This window comes from Barbus barbus (assembly GCF_936440315.1).
Source record: "Barbus barbus genome assembly, chromosome: 31".
Taxonomy (NCBI): domain Eukaryota; kingdom Metazoa; phylum Chordata; class Actinopteri; order Cypriniformes; family Cyprinidae; genus Barbus; species Barbus barbus.
Window position 1 is genome coordinate 10974483 of NC_136759.1, and position 20174 is coordinate 10994656.

The 20174-nt window shown below is 40.3% G+C and overlaps 1 protein-coding gene across 1 annotated transcript in view; it reads left to right on the forward strand.

Annotated features, from left to right (window-relative positions):
• LOC306851286 (olfactory receptor 8D1-like) overlaps positions 1 to 19358 on the forward strand; it is a gene marked incomplete at both ends in the record, with an annotated part of 29166 nt that extends 9808 nt beyond the window's left edge. Inside the window, 2 exons of the mRNA XM_079387444.1 lie at positions 2956 to 3346; positions 18973 to 19358. Coding sequence (XP_079243570.1) covers positions 2956 to 3346; positions 18973 to 19358 — 777 coding nt within the window. The remainder of the gene's footprint in view (positions 1 to 2955; positions 3347 to 18972) is intronic.
• Positions 19359 to 20174: the final 816 nt, after the last annotated feature.

Consider the following 20174-nt stretch of genomic DNA (forward strand, 5'->3'; position numbering starts at 1 on the left):
CCCAGGAGAGCTGGACGAGACCAGCGGAGACCCAGGAGAGCCCAGGAGGCCATGGTGGAGCCAGGGGCTCAGGTGACCATGGCGGTGCAGGGAGCACAGAAGGCCAAGGCAGATGGTCTACGGAGCCTTGGCCTCGGACCCCTCTCGGCCCGGCCCCTACAGCCGGAACCCTACTACCCCCCCCAAAAATTTCCCTGGGGATGTTGGGGGTATCAGGAGCCCTCCGGGGCTAGACACAAGTTAAAAAGTCCTCGGTCACTGGTCAATACGGCGGCAACCGGCTGCCACTACAACAACGGTGGCAGCTGGCCGGCTGACCATCCCAACGGCAGGGACCGGTGGGCTGGAGGCAGCCCCAACCGGTGTCGGGCCGAGTGACCTCGGACGGCGGGTTGGCTTTCCCCGCGAAACAGTGGGCAAGGTGAGCCGCGAACGGCGGCGTGATCTCCCGCGAACAGCAGGGTTGGTGAGCCGCGGACGGCGGCGTGATCTCCCGCGAACAGCGGGGACGGTGAACCGCGGACGGCGGCGTGATACCCCGCGAACGGCGGGGTCCTTGAGCCGCGGACGGCGGCGTGATCTCCCGCGAACGGCGGGCTGGAGTCAGCAGCGATCCGGCGGGCATTGAGTCAGCGGCGATCCGGCGGGCATTGAGTCAGCGGCGATCCGGCGGGCTTGACTCAGCGGCGATCCGGCGGGCTTGACTCCCGCAAACGGCGGGTATGACACAAAACACAGGAACCAAAAAAACACTAGAAAAACTTGGACGAAACAAAACGAAGTGAAGGGACGACGCTTACTGTACTGGTCTGGTCTTCTGTCACGGTGCACACAGCAGGGAGGACACAGGAAACACGGAAACGAGGATGTAACTCAAAAACATACTTTACTAGGACATCAGGGCAGGACAAGGCAAGGCAGACACTGACAGGAACACCGGGGCGTAACGAGTAGACCAGACAAAATGGCACAACACAGACAGGACTATAAATACACAGGTAAATTAACAGACACGGCTGGACACGAATCAACTACTAATTACATGAAACGAGAACAGGAAACAAACCAAATATGGGCACAAGAGGCAGGAACACATGACACACACACAACAGTTCTCTTACACATTGGCCCTATAATTTTTTATTATTAAAGCATGTTCCTGAAACACATTTCAGATGTGCACAGATTTTTCAGTGCTAAAATTAATTAGTATATATGGTATGCAGGGGCGGACTTAGTGATTTAGGGGCCCTAAGCAAATTCCAGGTATTGGGCCCCAACACAATAACTATGTGCCCTTTTACACCTAACCATTATTTTGCTTGCTCACCCTCATAGTTTATAGTTTATTTATCCCTTCACAACCAGTAATTAGTTAACCTGATGCTGTTCTAAAGCCATATTAGTCTACCATATATATTTTTTCAGATCACAAAAGATGACATTATCAGTGAAAAAAAAAGCTTGCACTTGTCCATTTCATAAATTGTAAACCTTTTTCAATCTATTTACAAACATGAAATTATCCCATGCAAGTCATTGCATTTTCCAAGTGTTCTGAAGGCATATGCAGAGAAGCAAACCAAATATATAATCTATTATTAGGGAAAATTTTCAGTCATTCCATTCGTGCATTTATATGAGTGTTCGGAGTGGCACACCTAGGAAAAGCACAAAAGAGAGTAATTTTGAAACATCAAGATAAATAAAACTATGATTTGAAACACAATACTTTCTTTACTGAGGTGAATATCTCTGTTCTGAGACAGTATACAGCCTAGAATGCGTGCACAGAGCGCTCCGTCTATAATAACTAAAAGCTGTCACTCACTTCAATTCATTGCGATCTCACGACATTCCATTAATAAGCTCTCTACACTGCACAATGAATCTCTTATTTACATAATATCTACACTGTTATAATGAGAGGATTCCAGAGCTTGCAGAACTCTCAGCACTTTACAAAAACTCAGCGTTTTGAGTGGTGAGTGGATTCTAACTTAAAACACTTCTGGTTATTGTGTTCAAGAAACCAACAGATATGTCTGTGATTGGCTACATTGCTAAATACTGCAAATATGTTTTGCCACTATCAAGTGGCCGCTTACCTCGCTTAAATGTTAAGTCCGCCCCTGGTAGTATGTATATGTCAAGTCTGTTTGAGAATCTGTGTCATATTTGTGACAAGTATTATGCATTATTCGTCTTCAGGGGTTATGATGTGGATGATGCCAGTATGATGACTGTCTATATAAGAGAGTTTCAATTTGTAGAAGACAACATCTACATACTGTAGTCTCTTTTAACTGAGGTGCTGGTAGAGGTTTTAAGTGCGGATGAAGTGAGTAATATGCTGACAAATGTTTCATTCTTCAATTCATTAAGGGGAAATTTGGTGTTTTATTGATATGAATGTAAACATACTATAATTTTTTTTTTTTGTATTCCACAGATTCCAGAGTCATAATGGAGAACTTATCCATCATAGTCAGTTTTGAGCTGACCCTGGATCCCTTTTCCATCCCTCCAGGAGCAAAATATCCCATATTTCTCTTTGGCATCTTCATCTACACGTTTGGGGCTTTTTGCAATCTGACCCTGTTGCTCCTCATTATTCTGACACAAAGTCTCCACAAGCCAATTTACTTTATTTTGTTCAGCCTCCCTTTGAATGATTTTGTGGGAATCACTTCCATGCTTCCCAAGGTTCTCTCTGACATTGTGACAGAAACCAATAACACATACTATCCCCTTTGTGTGCTCCAGGGTTTTCTGCTTCACGTGTATGGGGGTGGTGTTTTGTTCATCCTGGCAGCCATGGCTTTTGATCGCTATATTGCCATTTGTATGCCTCTGCGATATAATGCTCTCATGACACCAAAGTTTGTGATGGGAATCATTGCATTTGTATGGGGCCTTGACTTTTTTTTCATTGTTTTGCTGTTTTCTTTGCAGGGAAGGAATTATAGATGTAGATCTAATATTTTGAATGTGTTTTGTGATAACCCTTCTCTTGTTAAGCTGGCCTGTGGTAATACTATAGTTAACAACCTCTTTGGCTTATTTACAACAGCCATGATGCAGATTATTAGTGTTTCCATTCAAGTATTTTCCTATGTGAAGATTTTGATGACCTGCTTGGTCACGAGTAGGTCTGATGCAAAGAGCAAAGCCATCAACACCTGTGTTGCTCAGCTGGTCATTTTCATCATATATGAGTTTGTTGGAAGTTTTACCATCCTGTCACACAGGTTCTCAAATGTAAACGCCAATCTGCAAAAGATTATGGGAATGCTCATTTTTCTAGTGCCCCCACTTCTGAATCCAATAGTTTATGGATTGAACAGTCATGAATTACGAAATAATCTGCTAAAAATTCTACGCAGGAAAATCACTAAAATGTAAAATACTTGTAAAATATATTTTTGTCACTGCTAATGCCAAGAGATTCAACATAACCAGTAGTAACACTACTATGTTGTTACATAGTAGTGTTATGATTAATTACAAAAGTGTAACAGGATGAAATAACAATACAGCCATTTTTAAGTACAAGGAACTATACTTAAAATACATTTATTTCACTTAGCATAAAGTTCATTTTTCACGTTGATATATCTATGAACAATGTATTATTCTTTTGGAGAGTATGAATTATCACTGAAGATAAACTGTTTGTTTTGATATGTTGATATCTTTGTGTGTGTTATGTCTGCACAATTACTATTTTCACATTTCTGAAAAGTGCATGTGTGAACATGCATAGTAAAACAAAATATTGAAGTTTTAACATCCAAAGGCTTTTGATCAGATCAAAGGAACATGTTAAAAAAATCTGACTGATATAAGTGGTTAAAGTAAAATTTACTATTGTTATTTTTTTGTATGTGGGCCTACATCACTGGTTTCTCTGGGAAAATCCTTAGTGCCAAACAGTTGAAAAAAGACTGTTGGTTACATATGATTTACCTATATATAAGCACTTGTATAATGCTGACAGACACGCAATGAAGAGCAATGAAAATGAACCGAAACACAGTCCAACATTTGCATAATAAAATGTGAAACGTTTTCATGTTTCTGAAAGATGCATGCGTTAACATGCATGGTAAAACATAATATTAAAGTTTTATATGCAATTGGTTTTGATTAGGTCAAAGGAACATGTTAAAAGAATCTAAACTAAATAAGTGTTTAATTTAGAATTGACTATTGCTATTTTTACAGGCCTACATCACTGGTTTCTCTGGGACAATCCATCTTTGTCCAAAACAATCCAAATAAGACTCTGGGTTAGATATGTTTTATGTATATAGAAATAGCTTATTCAGTATTTTAGTGGATGCTCATTAGTTGATTGTGGGAAGAAATAGTGATGTGTCATGCTTTGGGCCTAAATGTAAAATAAATCTATTCTCAATCACTTTTTAGTAGCCTGTGATATAGTATCTATATTCTGTATGCACAAATGTCAAATGTTAATGTAATTGCAATTACGTCTTTTATTAAACATGTATACTCAATGCTATAGGGCCTTTTACTTTTGCAAGAGAAAGGTTTGCTGTTTTCTGAATTAAAATAAAATAAAATGTACAAACACAACAGACCTACAACAGAGTCAAATGCATTTTTTATAACATTTTAACTTCACTAATTTTTGGTTTTCCTTGTCTGCTTCAATTTTAATTTTTAAACTGGAAAAGGGAAATGCTTTAGACTACAACCTGCAACATACTGCGTAAGTAAACAGAATTTACAGTGTAACTTTTTTGTAATTATAGTGTAGGCCTACCTATTCGGTACCTCCGTAGGTATAAGTCAAGTCAAGTCAAGTCAGCTTTATTGTCAATTCTTCCACATGTACAGCACATACATACAGAGAATTGAAATTGCGTTACTCTCAGACCCTTGGTGCATACAGTTAACATTAAACACGTTCAGATACAGATAAATACAGTTTAAACATATGTACATACAACTATACAAATATACAAATGAGGATATTGTAGAAAAAAATAAGAATTAGATTGATAAAGTGGCATAAGGCGCCTGGCAGTTAGAGTGCAAAACCAGTTAAATAAAAACAACACTGTGTAAATATATTTGTAGTGCAAATATATGGGTGTGGGGGGGGGTTGGGGTCCTTCAGTCTGCTGGTCCTCGCCTGGAGACTCCGCAGTCTCCTCCCTGATGGCAGCAGACTGAAGAAGCTGTGTGTCGGGTGGGTGGGATCACCTGCAATGCGGAGGGCTCTGCGGGTGAGACGGGTGTTGTAAATGTCCTGGAGGGAGGGGAGAGAGACACCAACGATCTTCTCAGCTGCTCTCACTATGCGTTGAAGTGACTTGCGGCAGGATGCGTTGCAAGCGCCATACCACACAGTGATGCAGCTGGTTAGGATGCTCTCGATGGTGCCTCTGTAGAAGGTGCACATGATGGGGGCCGGGGCTCTGGCTCTTCTGAGTTTGCGGAGGAAGTAGAGACGCTGCTGTGCTTTCTTGGCCAGTGCTACAGTGTTGTTAGTCCAGGAGAGGTCTTCTGTGATGTGCACACCCAGGAACTTGGTGCTGCTCACTCTCTCCACAGTCGCACCGTTGATGGTCAGAGTGGCATGCTGAGTGTGTACTCTCATGAAGTCAACAACAATCTCCTTCGTCTTCTCCACATTCAGAGAGAGATTGTTGTCACTGCACCACCCGGCCAGGCGGCTCACCTCGCTCCTGTAGTTTGTCTCATCTCTGTTGCTGATGAGACTCACCACAGTCGTGTCATCCGCAAACTTAATGAAAATGTTGGAGTTGTGTGATGGTGTGCAGTCGTGGGTCAGCAGAGTGAAGAGGAGAGGGCTCAGCACACATCCTTGTGGGGCCTCAGTGTTCAGTGTGATGGTGCTGGATGTGTTACTGCCAACCCGTACTGCTTGAGGTCTCCCGGTCAGGAAGTCCAACAGCCAGTTGCACAGAGAGGTATTGAGCCCCAGCTGGGCCAGTTTGTGAGTGAGCTGTTGAGGGATGATTGTGTTGAATGCTGAACTGAAGTCTATGAACAGCATCCTGACATATGAGTCTTTTTTCTCCAGATGTGTGAGGGCTGGGTGGAGGGCAGTGGTGATGGCATCATCGGTCGAGCAGTTGGACCTATATGCAAACTGGAAGGGGTCCAGGGAGGGGGAGGACAGACTTGATGTGGTGCAAGACTAGCTGTTCAAAGCACTTCATGAGGATGGGAGTGAGTGCTATTGGACGGTAGTCATTGAAGCAGGATGGAGATGACTTCTTAGGGACTGGAATGATGGTGGTAGCTTTGAAGCATGTGGGGACAACAGCCTGATTTAGTGAGATGTTGAAGATGTCTGTGAAGACCTCAGTGAGTTCCACTGCACAGTCTCTCAGTACACGCCCAGGAATGCTGTCAGGACCCCGAGCTTTGCGTGAATTGATCCTGCTGAGGGACCTCCTCACGCTGTCAGGGGACAGCGTCATCACCTGATCACCGGGAGGAGGTGGAGTCTTCTGTGCAGTGGTGCTGTTTTGTGCCTCAAAGTGAGCAAAGAAGGCATTCAGATCGTTCAGCAGGGGGATGGTGTTGTCACAGGTCTGTGGTGGGGGCTTGTAATCCGTAATGGTCTGTATCCCCTGCCACAGGCTCCGCGTGTCTCTGCTGTCGCTGAAACGATGGGCTATCCTCCTGGAGTACTGTCTCTTGGCCTCTTTGATGCCGCGGGATAGGTTGGCCCTAGCTGTCTTCAGGCCCTCCTCATCTCCAGCTCTAAAGGCAGCGTTCCGAGCCTTCAGAAGTCTGTAGACCTCCCCTGTCATCCACGGCTTCTGGTTGGCCCGGACAGTGATGGACTTTGTGACTGTTACATCATCAATGCACTTAGAGATGTAGGCAGTAACAGTCTCTGAGTACTCTTGGAGGTCTGTAATGTTGTTGTATGTGGCAGCCTGTTTAAACATATTCCAGTCAGTGGTGTCAAAACAGTCTTGAAGTGCCTCTGACGACCCTTCCGGCCACACTTGAATCTGTTTGTGAACTGGTTTGGTGACTTTAACGAGCGGTCTGTATGCAGGCATTAGCATGACAGTGATGTGGTCTGAGGCTCCGAGGTGGGGGAGGGGGAGGGCCTTGTAAGCTCCTCTCTGGGTGGTGTAAACAAAGTCCAGAGTGTTTTTTTCCCCTTGTTGGAAAGTCTATGTGTTGGTGAATTTTTGGGAACACACTCTTTAAGTCTGCGTGGTTGAAATCCCCAGCCAAGATAAGAAAAGCATCTGGGTGGGCTGTCTGCTGCTCACTGGTGTGCTGGTACAGATCATTTAGTGCCTCACTCCTGTTGTTGTTGTTGGAGCTGGGAGGGATGTATACAGCAACGAGCAGTATGGCTGTATATTCCCTCGGTAGATAGAACGGCCGGCACTTAATAATCATAAACTCCACCAGGGGTGAGCAGTGTTTGCAGACCACAACAGCGTCGCGACACCATGCATCATTGATGTAAACACAGAGACCGCCGCCGCGGATCTTACCTCCCTCGACGAGAGCTCTGTCAGCTCGATAGCATGTTAGCTGGTTGAGCTGTATGGCGCAGTCCGGTACGCTGTTGTTAAGCCATGTTTCCGTAAACACAAAAACACAACAGTCTCTTACAGTCCTCTGAGTAGAGCGGAGTAGTCGGATGTAGTCCAGTTTATTGTCCAAAGAGCATACGTTCGCCAGTACGATGGTGGGGATAGCTAGCTTGTGTGGGTTGGCCGCTAGCCTAGCTCGGATACCTCCGCGCTTACCCCTCTTCTGCTTCCTCTCACGCCGCTTGTAGCGCCTCCGCTGTGGGCGAGATGCAGTAGTGGGGGTCGGTGATGGAGTAGGCATTCGGAGCAGACCGAGGTCCCGCAGCTCTTCAGCGTGCGCAGAGTTTAACTCTAAAAATGTGGTTCTGCCGACATCGAGCAGAACCTCAAGACTGTATGCGCGCTTAAAGACAGGTAGACGAGACGAAAATGTGCAAAAACATTGCGACTTACAAGACAAAAAACACGAAAACACCGATTTGTCGGGAGAGAGAGAAGCCGCTGCGACTGTGCGCGCCGCCATCTTAGGTAGTTATGTCCTAAGATGGTGGTATAAGGAATAATATGCAAAGTTTGGGGAATAAAGGTGTAATAATCTGTAAAATTTCAAAGTATTTCTACTGTAAGTATTCTTAATTCTAATATTACATGGTATGTAGGCTATACAAGCGATTTAGCAAAAACATACACTGTGTACGCCTACTTTTTATTATTGTTATTGTTTCAAACCAAACCCTCGGTTGAAGGCCTTTCCACACTGAGCGCGATGTGAATCGCCCGCGAATGTTGCTTTCACACCGAGCGCAAAACGAATGTTCGCCTTCTGCTAATTCAGGACTGCATGCTAGGTGGTGCCGAACAACAATGTATTTTTTCTTCATGTAGCATATATACTTGTAGTAAGTGGTCTCTTGCCTGGAGACTCAATCAGGTAACAAAAAGTGTCGAGAAAACGACACCTCTGGCCATTCTGTTGGGTTGTTTGTCCAGTCACAGTTACCGTACGAACAGTCCGACCCAATACTCGGTTTTTCGACGTATCTTGCTCTGTCAAGCAGCAGAAATGATTTTATGTAGACCATTCTAGGTCAACACTATGCTTTTCCAATGAGGGGGAAAGGATCAAATTTCCCCACGCCGACTCCGCCCACACAGCTATGATGCGACACCGACCAAGTCTATGTATATCCTTTGGCTTACATCTTCCGCTGTTCAATATACAGCATTAAATTAAGATAAAAAAACTTGCGTTTCTTCATCAGAAACACAAAATATCCATATGCTTACAATACATCTGAAAAGAGGTACAACTACAATCAAGCTACATTGAAAATGTATGTAATTATTAATGTTTTTGCTCAAAACCCACTTTAAATCATTGAGTGCTTATAATAACTTCCGATTGTGATCTAAAATGGATTTTGATTCTATAATAGGCAGACATGCACTCTTTGTATGTTTTATAATGGACTGATCGAGACCTGCTTGTGTGATATATTGAATACCAGTTATGTTTGTGTGGTACATTTTCTTTGAATCCATTTCATAAAATTGTTATTTTTCTAATATTGCTAAATAGTGTTTAATTTCCTATTCATGCTTAAAAGGTGTTATGTGCATTTGAATTCATTATTTTCGTCATGACGTCATTGCACGCTTCAGTAGGTGGCGCACCCATGATGTGCTTCATTCAGAGTAAATACGCCATCAAGGAAGCCATCACTGTAACGCTCTTTTTTTCATTTTTCTTTATTCATCTTTATATATTTCTTTTCAGGTAATCGTAAAACAAGATGCACAAAACACTCTTCCGTTTAAATGTAAACACTGTGTAATACGATATTGATGATTTATGTGTGCTGAAAGCAGTTTGTTTTACTATACTGATAATGCGTCATGAGTTTAGCAGGCCTGAGCACATGGTTAGCATGGGTGCCTTGTGATTAGCGCGATAGCCGCTATATGTGATAAATGGTCAGTATGTCGATGTTATTTGTGTGTATAAAAGTTCATGATGTTGTTTCATACTTATGAGTTATCTTAAACTGGCACGTTTACGTAATTTAACCCTTTTGTGCCTGAGTTATGCAATACGGTTATCTGAATTAATTTTGTATATGTTTTTATTGAATGAAGTACATCAGATACGAGGGATTGAACAGCGTTTAGAAATGAACATGTGGTTAATATCCCAGCTGTATTCTTGTATCGCCAATTTAATTCTTTCATTACATTGTTAAGGGTAAATACTAATGAAGATGTTATATATCTTTTGGTGCTTATGTGTACATTTTTAGTATCTTATCCTGTTTCTAAAAAAACGTGTTTTGAGGGTCACTGTGTCAGTTGAGACTAGAGCATGTGAATCGTATGAGTGTGTAAAATGTTGATTGTTTTTTCTTATTTCTTCTATTGTGATGGAAAGTGTTTGAAATCACTCATGTTTACATTCAGTCATTACTGGGAAATAGTGATACTGTAATGTGCGGAGCTTTTGTTATATGCATATGTTTTTATTATTCATTCAGAGTAAATACGCCATCAAGGAAGCCATCACTGTAGCGCCCTCTTTTTCATTTTTCATCTTTATATACTTCTTTTCAGGAGTACTACACTTGTCATGTGTCAGAAACATCCTTTATTGTTAAAAAAATCCCACGAGCTGCATAAAAACATATACAGAATCTTCATAATTACAGATAATTGCATAATTACATAATTAATTGCTTTCCTATTTCATGTGTAGAAAAAGGTTTCTCTTTTCTATATACATTTACATTTATTAATTTAGCTGACGCTTTTATCCAAAGCGACTTACAATTGCTATATATGTCAGAGGTCGCACGCCTCTGGAGCAACTAGGGGGTTAAGTGTCTTGCTCAGGGACACATTGGTGTCTCACAGTGGATTCGAACGCGGGTCTCTCACACCAAAGGCATGTCAAGTCAAGTCAAGTCACCTTTATTTATATAGCGCTTTTTACAATGCAAATTGTGTCAAAGCACTGCACAATATCACAAAAGGAAAATAATGTGTCAATAAGTTTAAATAGTGTCTTTGCAATAAGGTCGGCGATATCGCTGGAAATGAAGCGTCCCCAACTAAGCAAGCCAGAGGCGACAGCGGCAAGGAACCAAAACTCCATCGGTGATAGAATGGAGAAAAAAAAAACCTTGGGAGAAACCAGGCTCAGTCGGGGGGCCAATTCTCCTCTGGCCAACAAACCAGCAGTTCAGTTCCAAACTGCAGCAAGTCAGATTGAATGGGCTCAGCTGGTTCCAGTGGTCTTTTCCGATGGCTGTCTAAGTGGTGGGGTCCTCAATGGGGATCTGTCTCTGGCGTTCATCCAGGTGTTTGGCCTCTGCCTACGATCAGGGACACATACGTCATCTCCCGGCGCTGATCCTCCATCTCAGGTGTTCGGTCATCTCAGATCATGTAGTGGTTGGATCCAGACTGAAGTTCTGTAATTCCTGGCTACCACGGGATGTTAATCCCGTGGCAGAAACGTAGAGACAAGCAGAGACATGATTAGCGTAGCTGCTGTTCCATCTAAGCAAAAATAAATTGTTCAACCCAAGCTAAAGAATAATAATAATGTACATTTGATCAGATATAACTGCAGTACAAGATTATAAAATGCATTATGTGTATGCTTGGCTAAAGAGATGTGTCTTTAATCTAGATTTAAACAGAGAGAGTGTGTCTGAACCCCGAATGTTATCAGGAAGGCTATTCCAGAGTTTGGGAGCCAAATGTGAAAAAGCTCTACCTCCTTTAGTGGACTTTGCTATCCTAGGTACTACCAAAAGTCCAGAGTTTTGCGACCTTAGAGAGCGGGTTGGATTGTAGCGTGGTAGAAGACAAGTTAGGTACGCAGGTGCTAAACCATTTAGGGCCTTATAGGCAAGTAATAATAATTTGTAAATGATACGGAACTTAATGGGTAGCCAGTGCAGAGACTGTAAAATTGGAGTAATATGATCATATTTTCTTGATCTGGTAAGAACTCTAGCCGCTGCATTTTGGACTATCTGTAGCTTGTTTATTGAAGATGCAGGACAACCACCTAACAGTGCATTACAATAGTCCAGTCTAGAGGTCATGAATGCATGAACTAGCTTTTCTGCATCAGAAACAGGTAGCATGCTTCGAAGCTTGGCAATGTTTCTAAGATTGAAGAATGCTGTTTTTGTAACATGGGAAATATGATTTTCAAAGGACAAGTTGCTGTCTAAAATAACACCCAGATTTTTGACTTTAGAGAACGTAACAGTACATCCGTCTAGTTGCAAATTATAATCCACGAGATTCTGTGTACTGTTTTTTGGTCCAATAAGTAATATCTCTGTCTTGTCTGAATTTAGTAGGAGGAAATTATTGGTCATCCAATCTTTTACACTTTTTACACAATCTATTATCTTAGATAGTTGAGAAGTTTCATCTGGTCTTGTTGAGATATATAATTGAGTATCATCAGCATAGCAATGAAAATTTATCCCGTGTTTTCTAATAATATTTCCAAGGGGCAACATGTAAATTGAAAATAGCAGAGGACCTAGGACAGATCCTTGTGGTACTCCATACTTTACTGGTGATAATTGAGATGACTCTCCATTTAAATGGACAAAGTGGTAGCGATCGGACAGGTAGGATCTAAACCATCTTAAAGCCTGTCCTTGAATACCAATATATTTTTGTAATCGATCTATGAGTATATTATGGTCTATAGTGTCAAACGCAGCACTAAGATCAAGTAATACTAGCAATGAGGTGCAGCCTTGATCTGAAGCAAGTAGTAAGTTATTCGTAATTTTAACAAGTGCAGTTTCTGTACTATGATTGGGCCTGAAACCTGATTGAAATTCTTCATAGAGATCATTTTTTTGCAAAAAGGAGCATAGTTGAGTAGACAACTTTTTCTAAAATTTTTGACATAAACGGAAGATTTGAAATGGGTCTGTAATTTGCCAGTTCATTTGAATCTAGTTGTGGTTTCTTAATAAGAGGCTTAATAACCGCCACCTTGAATGGTTTTGGGACGTGACGTAAATATAACGATGAGTTAATAATATTGAGAAGCATGTGTCTTATCCACTGCGCCATCACCACATCACCATCACCACCACATCATATATGGCGCATCACCACCACATCATATATGGCGCATCACCACTGCGCCATATACAGAAAGGCAAGAGATATGATTACATGATTGACAGGTCAGTGAACGAGCTCTGACTCATAAACACTCACGCTCGTGGAAGATAATGGATGGTGCTCTTCAGATCACATGATTCAGTGGAGAATTAATAGAAATGTTGTTCTGTATAAAGAACATGTGAGAATAGTCTGTTCTTAAATACCAACAATAACAAGAACTCAGCATTCTCTTTTCTCTTGCGGAAAAAGTCTTCTACTTTGGTGTTTTTACACTCGTGCTCAATACAGTCTTCTGAGCCCATTGGTTGACAACCATATAAACATACACCGCGCTATACATGCAATTTGCTGACAATTCTGGAATTTCGGTCAAATACATGCTTATTTCACGGTTTATAAAACATACATTATGCTTCGAATGATCGTTCATATCTAGCCTATAAATACACTACTTTAGCGACAACACAAAGGGATGTGGTTATTGTGAGAGCAGCATTGACAGCAGCAATGGTCCACCATGTTTAAAGTTTATGACCCACCCAATGTGTCGAAAATACAAGAAAACTAATCGAAGCGAAGAGGAGAGAGATTTTTGAAACTGACTGGAATGTGCTCTTTTAAAACTGGATAGTTTTTCCTGAGTATGTTCTCACAACATTGAGTGGCGATTGAAACCAGGAACTGTGAACTAGTCAAAATGGTCAAGTCAAGTCACCTTTATTTATATAGCGCTTTTAACAATACAGATTGTGTCAAAGCACTTAACAGTATCAAATTGGAGGATAGAGTGTCAGTAATGTATAAAAATAAGATTAAACACTCAATTTTCAGTTAAGGCATTTCATGTCATTGTCTAGATCAGTTTAGTTTAAATAGTATCTGCGAAATCAAATTGACGATAATCACTAGAAATTAAGTGTCCCCAACTGAGCAAGCCAGAGGCGACAGCGGCAAGGAACCAAAACTCCCTCTGTAACAGAATGGAGAAAAAAAAAAACTTGGGAGAAACCAGGCTCAGTTGGGGGGCCAGTTCTCCTCTGGCCAGGAGATAATTGTTTATTTATTGTTTACTTATTGTTTTAATTAATTTAAATGTATAAATGTATTTATTTCCATTTTATTATTATTCTAATTTATAACAATAATAGTATTATGTAGTTAGGTATTTTATTATATTTTTAGTTATTTTCTTTTATTTTTAGTTTTATTGTAAGTCGAGATCTTCACTGGGGATATGTCCCCGGGGCTTATCCAGGCGTCCCAGCCTCTGCCGACGACCAGGGAGACATCATCTCCCGGCACCAATCCACCATCTGATCCAGACACAGGCTGAGAAACAGAATAAAAAAGAAACAGACAAATATTAGCATAGATGCCATTCTTTCATCGTATGTTATGGGGAGTGTTCCCGGTTCCGGTTGATCTAATTAATGCAGCCTCACAATCCTTTAATGGATTTGAATAATAGAAGTGTAGTAGTGTGTTATGTGTAAGCCAGGTTAAATAAATGTGTCTTTAATCTAGATTTAAACTGACAGAGTGTGTCTGCCTCCCGAACAGCGTTAGGTAGATTGTTCCAGAGTTTGGGTGCTAAATAGGAAAAGGATCTGCCGCCTGCAGTCGATTTTGATATTCTAGGTATTATCAAACGGCCAGAGTTTTGAGAATGCAGCGGACGTGGAGGACTATAATGTGATAAGAGCTCGCTCAGGTACTGAGGAGTTAAGTCATTCAGGGCTTTACAAGTAGTTAACAAGATTTTAAAATCTATACGATGTTTGATGGGGAGCCAGTGCAGTGTTGACAGAACCGGGCTAATATGGTCATACTTCCTGGTTCTAGTAAGAACTCTAGCTGCTGCATTTTGGACCAGCTGTAGTATGTTGATCAAGCGTGCAGAACAACCAACCAATAAAGCATTACAATAATCTAACCTCGAGGTCATAAACGCATGAATTAGCATTTCTGCTTTTAACGTTGAGAGCATAGGTCACAATTTAGATGTTTTTGAGATGGAAAAACGCAGGTTTACAGATGCTAGAAACATAATAATAATAATAATAATAATAAAAAACTTTATTTTCTATAGCGCCTTTAAATGAAGATCTCAAAGCACTTTACAACAACAGATAAAACCATACACAATAAAAAGATCAAAAACACTACAAATAAAACAATATAAAAATAATACATTACTCTTTTGAGTAATACAAATGTTTAATTAAAAGCTACCCTAAAAAAATGAGTTTTAAGGCGAGATTTAAAAGTGCTAAGAGTTTTAGCTTGCCTTATCTCAATAGGTAAAGAATTCCACAGTTTTGGAGCTAATGAAGAAAAAGCCCTATCGCCCATCAATCTTAAACGGGTTAAAGGAACACTTAGAAGACCAGTTTCAGATGAGCGAAGGTCACGTGTTGGAGTATAAGGAATTAAAAGCTCAGACAAATATTGTGGTGCCAACCCATGTAAAGCCTTGTAAGTGAGCATCAAAATTTTAAAAATCAACCCTAAAACTAACAGGAAGCCAATGCAAAGACTCCAAGACCGGTGTAATATGATCTCTCATCCTAGTTCTAGTAAGAATTCTAGCAGCCGAGTTTACCTGCAATTTGTTTAGGGTAGCTTTTTTAACATGGCTTTCAAATAAAAGATTGCTATCAAACAGCACACCTAGGTTCCTAACTCACCAGCCAATTTGGCTACTCATTTTTTAAGTTACTGGCCATTCATAACTTCTACTAGCCAAAAAAAGAGAAACAAAGGGAAATAAGCCAACAGCTTGAGGCTCTCTACACTGGACGTGACAAAGCAACTGTTGCAAATCATTTCGTGTCAGTACTAGGGGTGCGCGATATTGACAAAAAAGAAAAAAAAAGAAAAGAGAAAGTATTTTCTGGGATTGTATCAATAAAGATAATCAGGCAATATTTTGCTGAGTGTGTTATTGTGCTGATATCTTAAGGACTACTGTGGACAGCTGACTCCTATAGTTTTTGATATTATTGAGTCAAATTCTTACATTTAATCAGTCACATTTATACATTTATACAATACATTTAGGCTGTTACTAAACATTCAAATTTAAAAATTCATCTTTACAGAAAATGCATCTGAAGTGGCATTTAGATGTATTTACACATGTTAATGCAGCTTAGAGAGACGTGGAATGTTTTAACCTGCAGTTACAAATGCATAAATAATGTTTTGATATTTTAAACATGAAATGTTGAATACTGATATTTGAAATTATTTTAAAAATGAAAAAAATTATACTTTAAATGTGAAATTAAAACCGCCAGCAGGTGGCAGCAAGTCACCGAGTCGTTGCGATTGAACCGAATAATTTAAACGATTGATTCATTCAGGAACAAAACACCGTCATGTTGCTCAGAGATGCAAAACAATGCTGTGGCTGCATGTTTGGAATGTTTTTTGTTGGCGAAATAGAGCAAAAACAGGCAATATGGTGTCTGAAACGTAAGTCTCTTGATATTAACTTATTGTTAATTGAACTGTTGTATAAAATCAATATCACATTTGTAACCTGATTTTTTTAAGAAAAAAACGACACTCTTCGTGTGATATTGATGAACTATATGAATTGATATAAATACATACAATATCTGCCCCCTTATCTTGAATTATGTGATTATTTTGAATGCATTTTTTTTATTTTTATTTTTATTTTATTTGTTAGGGACAGATACAATAAACATAGATGGAACTGAAACAACAGTCCTCCCATGCACGTACCATAGTGCTTATAGCCAAAGCTAATTCGCAACACTTGTCCGTAGAAGGGCTTTTACAAATTACAATTACAAGAAAAACAACAAGTAGTACACAAATTTATAATACTAATACCCTAAACATGACTACAGGTTTGTTGATGTATCAACCAAGATTTTGTGGCTTTTTTAAAATAATTATAATTTACAGTAGATTTTAAATAATCAGGTAACGAATTAAAAAATTTCACACCTTTCATTGAGAGAGCAGTCTGAGCAAATGATGTTTTACAATGTGTAACTCTACAATTTCCACTAGAAGCCGCTCTAGTGGATCTACTGCTTCCCTGTAATCTCACAAAAAAATGACATAAAGACATAGGAGCAAGTCCATTTAAACATTTAAACACAAGCTTTACATAATGAAAAAAGACAAGGTGAGCAAAGCTCAAAATCTTAAATTTACTAAGGATCTGACAGTGATGGTATCTTATTTGCTTTCTATCTAAAACTTTCAAGGCTCTATTATAGAGGCATTCAACCTGATTAGTTATGCATTGATTTGTCTGAGACCAAATAGATAATCCATATACCATATGTGATAATATCATCAAATTCAAAAACAAAAAAGCATGGTCATATGTTAGACAATTTCTTATTATTCTAAAGCTGGCAAGATTTGCCTTAATTGTTTTACATAACTTTTTAACATGACTTTTAAAATTTAACTGAGAATCTAAAATCATACCAAGATATTTTTCTTACGATACTTGTTCTATAATCTCATCTTTAATTCTGATGTTTAATGACTCTGTTACCGATAATTTTGTTATTGAGAAACATATGGACTTTGTCTTCTTAGTATTTAGGGTTAAAAAAGAGGCATCAAGCCAAGCTGACACTTTCTCCAAATTTCTAGATAATTTTTCTTCAATTTCCACACAATTCCTACCAGATACATAGATGACCGTGTCATCAGCATACATTTGAAGACTTGCATTAGGGCATATTTCTGGAAGATCATTAATATAAATACTAAAAAGAATTGGACCCAAAATTGTTCGCCGAGGAATTCCTATATCGATATTATGAGGAGCTGACTTAACATTATTAATGATAACACTTTGTTCACGACCCTTTAAATACGAATCAAACCATAACAAAGATTGCTTTGATATATTATACTTTGTCATTTTTGACATCAAAATATTATGGTTTACGGTATCAAATGCCTTTTTCAAATCCATGAAGACTGCACCAACTTTACATCCTTTATCAAGTGACCGCTTAATATTTTCTAATAATAAGCAAGTAGCTGTTTCTGTAGAATAATTATGTCTAAAACCAAATTGTAAAGGGTGTAAAAGATTATTATTCTCCAAGTGATGCAAAAATTGTTCTGATACAACCTTTTCCAGCACTTTGGACAGAACTGGAAGAAGGCTAATTGGTCTATAATTAACCATGTCATCTGTATTCCCGGATTTGAAAATAGGCTTTACCAATGCTTTTTTCCAACTATCAGGAAACTGCCCAGTTCTGATAGAGAGATTGATTAGATGAGTAAAGGGCTTGACTAAAACACTTCCATTTATTTTTTTAAAAGACAGTGTCAAGATTATATATATATATCTTTAAAATATGTAGTATTTCATTCATTAATAATTCTCATAATTACAGATTGATCCACTTCCTGAATATCAAATAATTTAACATTATCCTCCATTAATTATTATTAATTAATTATTAATAAACTGAATCATGCAATGAAAGAACGCACTAGAAGTTAGTCTAACCAGACTTAATTATGTCATGTATGCGTGCACTCTAGGTGTGTTTAATATACTCGATAATGTCATGCTGTCTCATGAGTTCAGTGCTAAACCTGCACAGACTTGGCTTGCATGAACTTCCCCAAGACATTAATGAGTGAACATAACTTACGAAAAGTAACCCGCCAAATTGGCTCGTGATTTGACAGCGTTACCCGCCACAGCTGATTTTTACCCGCATTTGGCGGGTGTTAATTTCAAACCCTGTATATCATGCAAAGTTATTTGGTGATAGTGGTGTTGAGAAGTTGCTGATGTGAAGCTGCTAAGCTGCTTTCATAAGGTAAGTAGACTCGTGAATTATAAATCATAGCAGAAACTCATTAACTAATTTCACTAGTTTTGTTGTTCAGCAATCTCCATCATGTTTCCTTTAATAATAGAATGGTTAAAAATACCTAGGCCTATAATAATATACCACTATAAAACTATAGAAAGTATATCGTCTTTCTAAACCACTCCCAAACATAAGATTGCTGTTTAGGCCATACATACCACGGAATATTAGAATAGGTACCCCTTATTTCCCCTTGTTCGAGGCCAGCCGCCTGCTGAACCATCAGGAGTTCTGTAGGTATTGTAAACAAGCGCAGACAACAGCGAAGATTCCTGAGGACATTGTGTCAGACCGGGGTTCGCAGTTCATCTCTCGAGTCTTGCATGTATTCTTCAATCTCCTAGGTGTGACCGTAAGCCTCTCCTCTGGATACCATCCACAGTCTAATGGGCAAACGGAAAGGAAGGTGAAGGAAGTAGGGTGCTTTCTACGAACCTTCTGCTATGGCCACCAGGATTCCTGGAACCAGTTCCTAGACTGGGCCGAGTACGTCCAGAATTCCCTGCAACATCCATCTACTGGTCTCACTCCCTTCCAGTGCATGCTCTGCTACCAGCCTCCCCTGTTTCCCTGGTCAGGGGAACCCTCCGATGTTCCTGCCATCGATCACTGGTTCCGGGAAAGTGAGAGGGTCTGGGACGCAGCACACCATCAGCTTCAGACCTTCGATGAGCTGAAACACCCACTTACCAGCCAGGCCAGAGGGTCTGGTTGTCCACCAGGGACATGAGGTTGCGCCTGCCCAGCAAGAAGCTCAGTCCCAGATTTGTTGGTCCCTTCACCATCCTGGAACAGGTCAACCCGGTCACATACAGGCTTCAACTTCCTCATCAATATAAAATTTATCACACTTTTCACATTTCACTATTAAAGCCTCACCATGACCCTGTTCCTATTCCCACAGAGCCTGGCCAGACGGAGGAGCCCCCTCTTCCTTTAATCCTTGAAGAGGGCACCATCTACAAGGTCAAAGAGATCCTGGAGTCCCGAAGCCGTGGTGGTCAACTGGAATACCTGGTGTACTGGGAAGGCTATGGAGCAGAGGAACGTCCATGGGTACCCAGAAATGACATCTTAGGCCCTTCCCTAATGGAGGGATTCTATGCTGCTCATCCTGATCGTCCTGCACCCCGTGGCAGAGGTAGACCACCACGATGTCGGGGTATTCTGCCCTCAGGACGCGGCCGTGGAGGAGGGGGTACTGTATCTAATTGGCCAGGCTCCACCACCACCCAATTACAGAGATCACTCTCACGTCTCACTCTCAGTTCTGAGCACCTGCATCTGTCACGCATCCAATTACCCAATCACCAGTCAAGTATACAAGCACACACCTCATTCACCATCGTCAGGTCTCGTATCTACGAAGTGGACTCTCTGACTTAATTCATTTTATATACAGTATAATTACCCGACGATATAACTGCGAGAGAAAGTATTGAAATAAATATTTTCCTCCCTGTGTTTCCTTCTTGCTGAGCTACTGAAATTAGCGCACTGTGAAGCAGTCAATCATAGCAGAGCTCAACATTGAGCAGCACTGTGA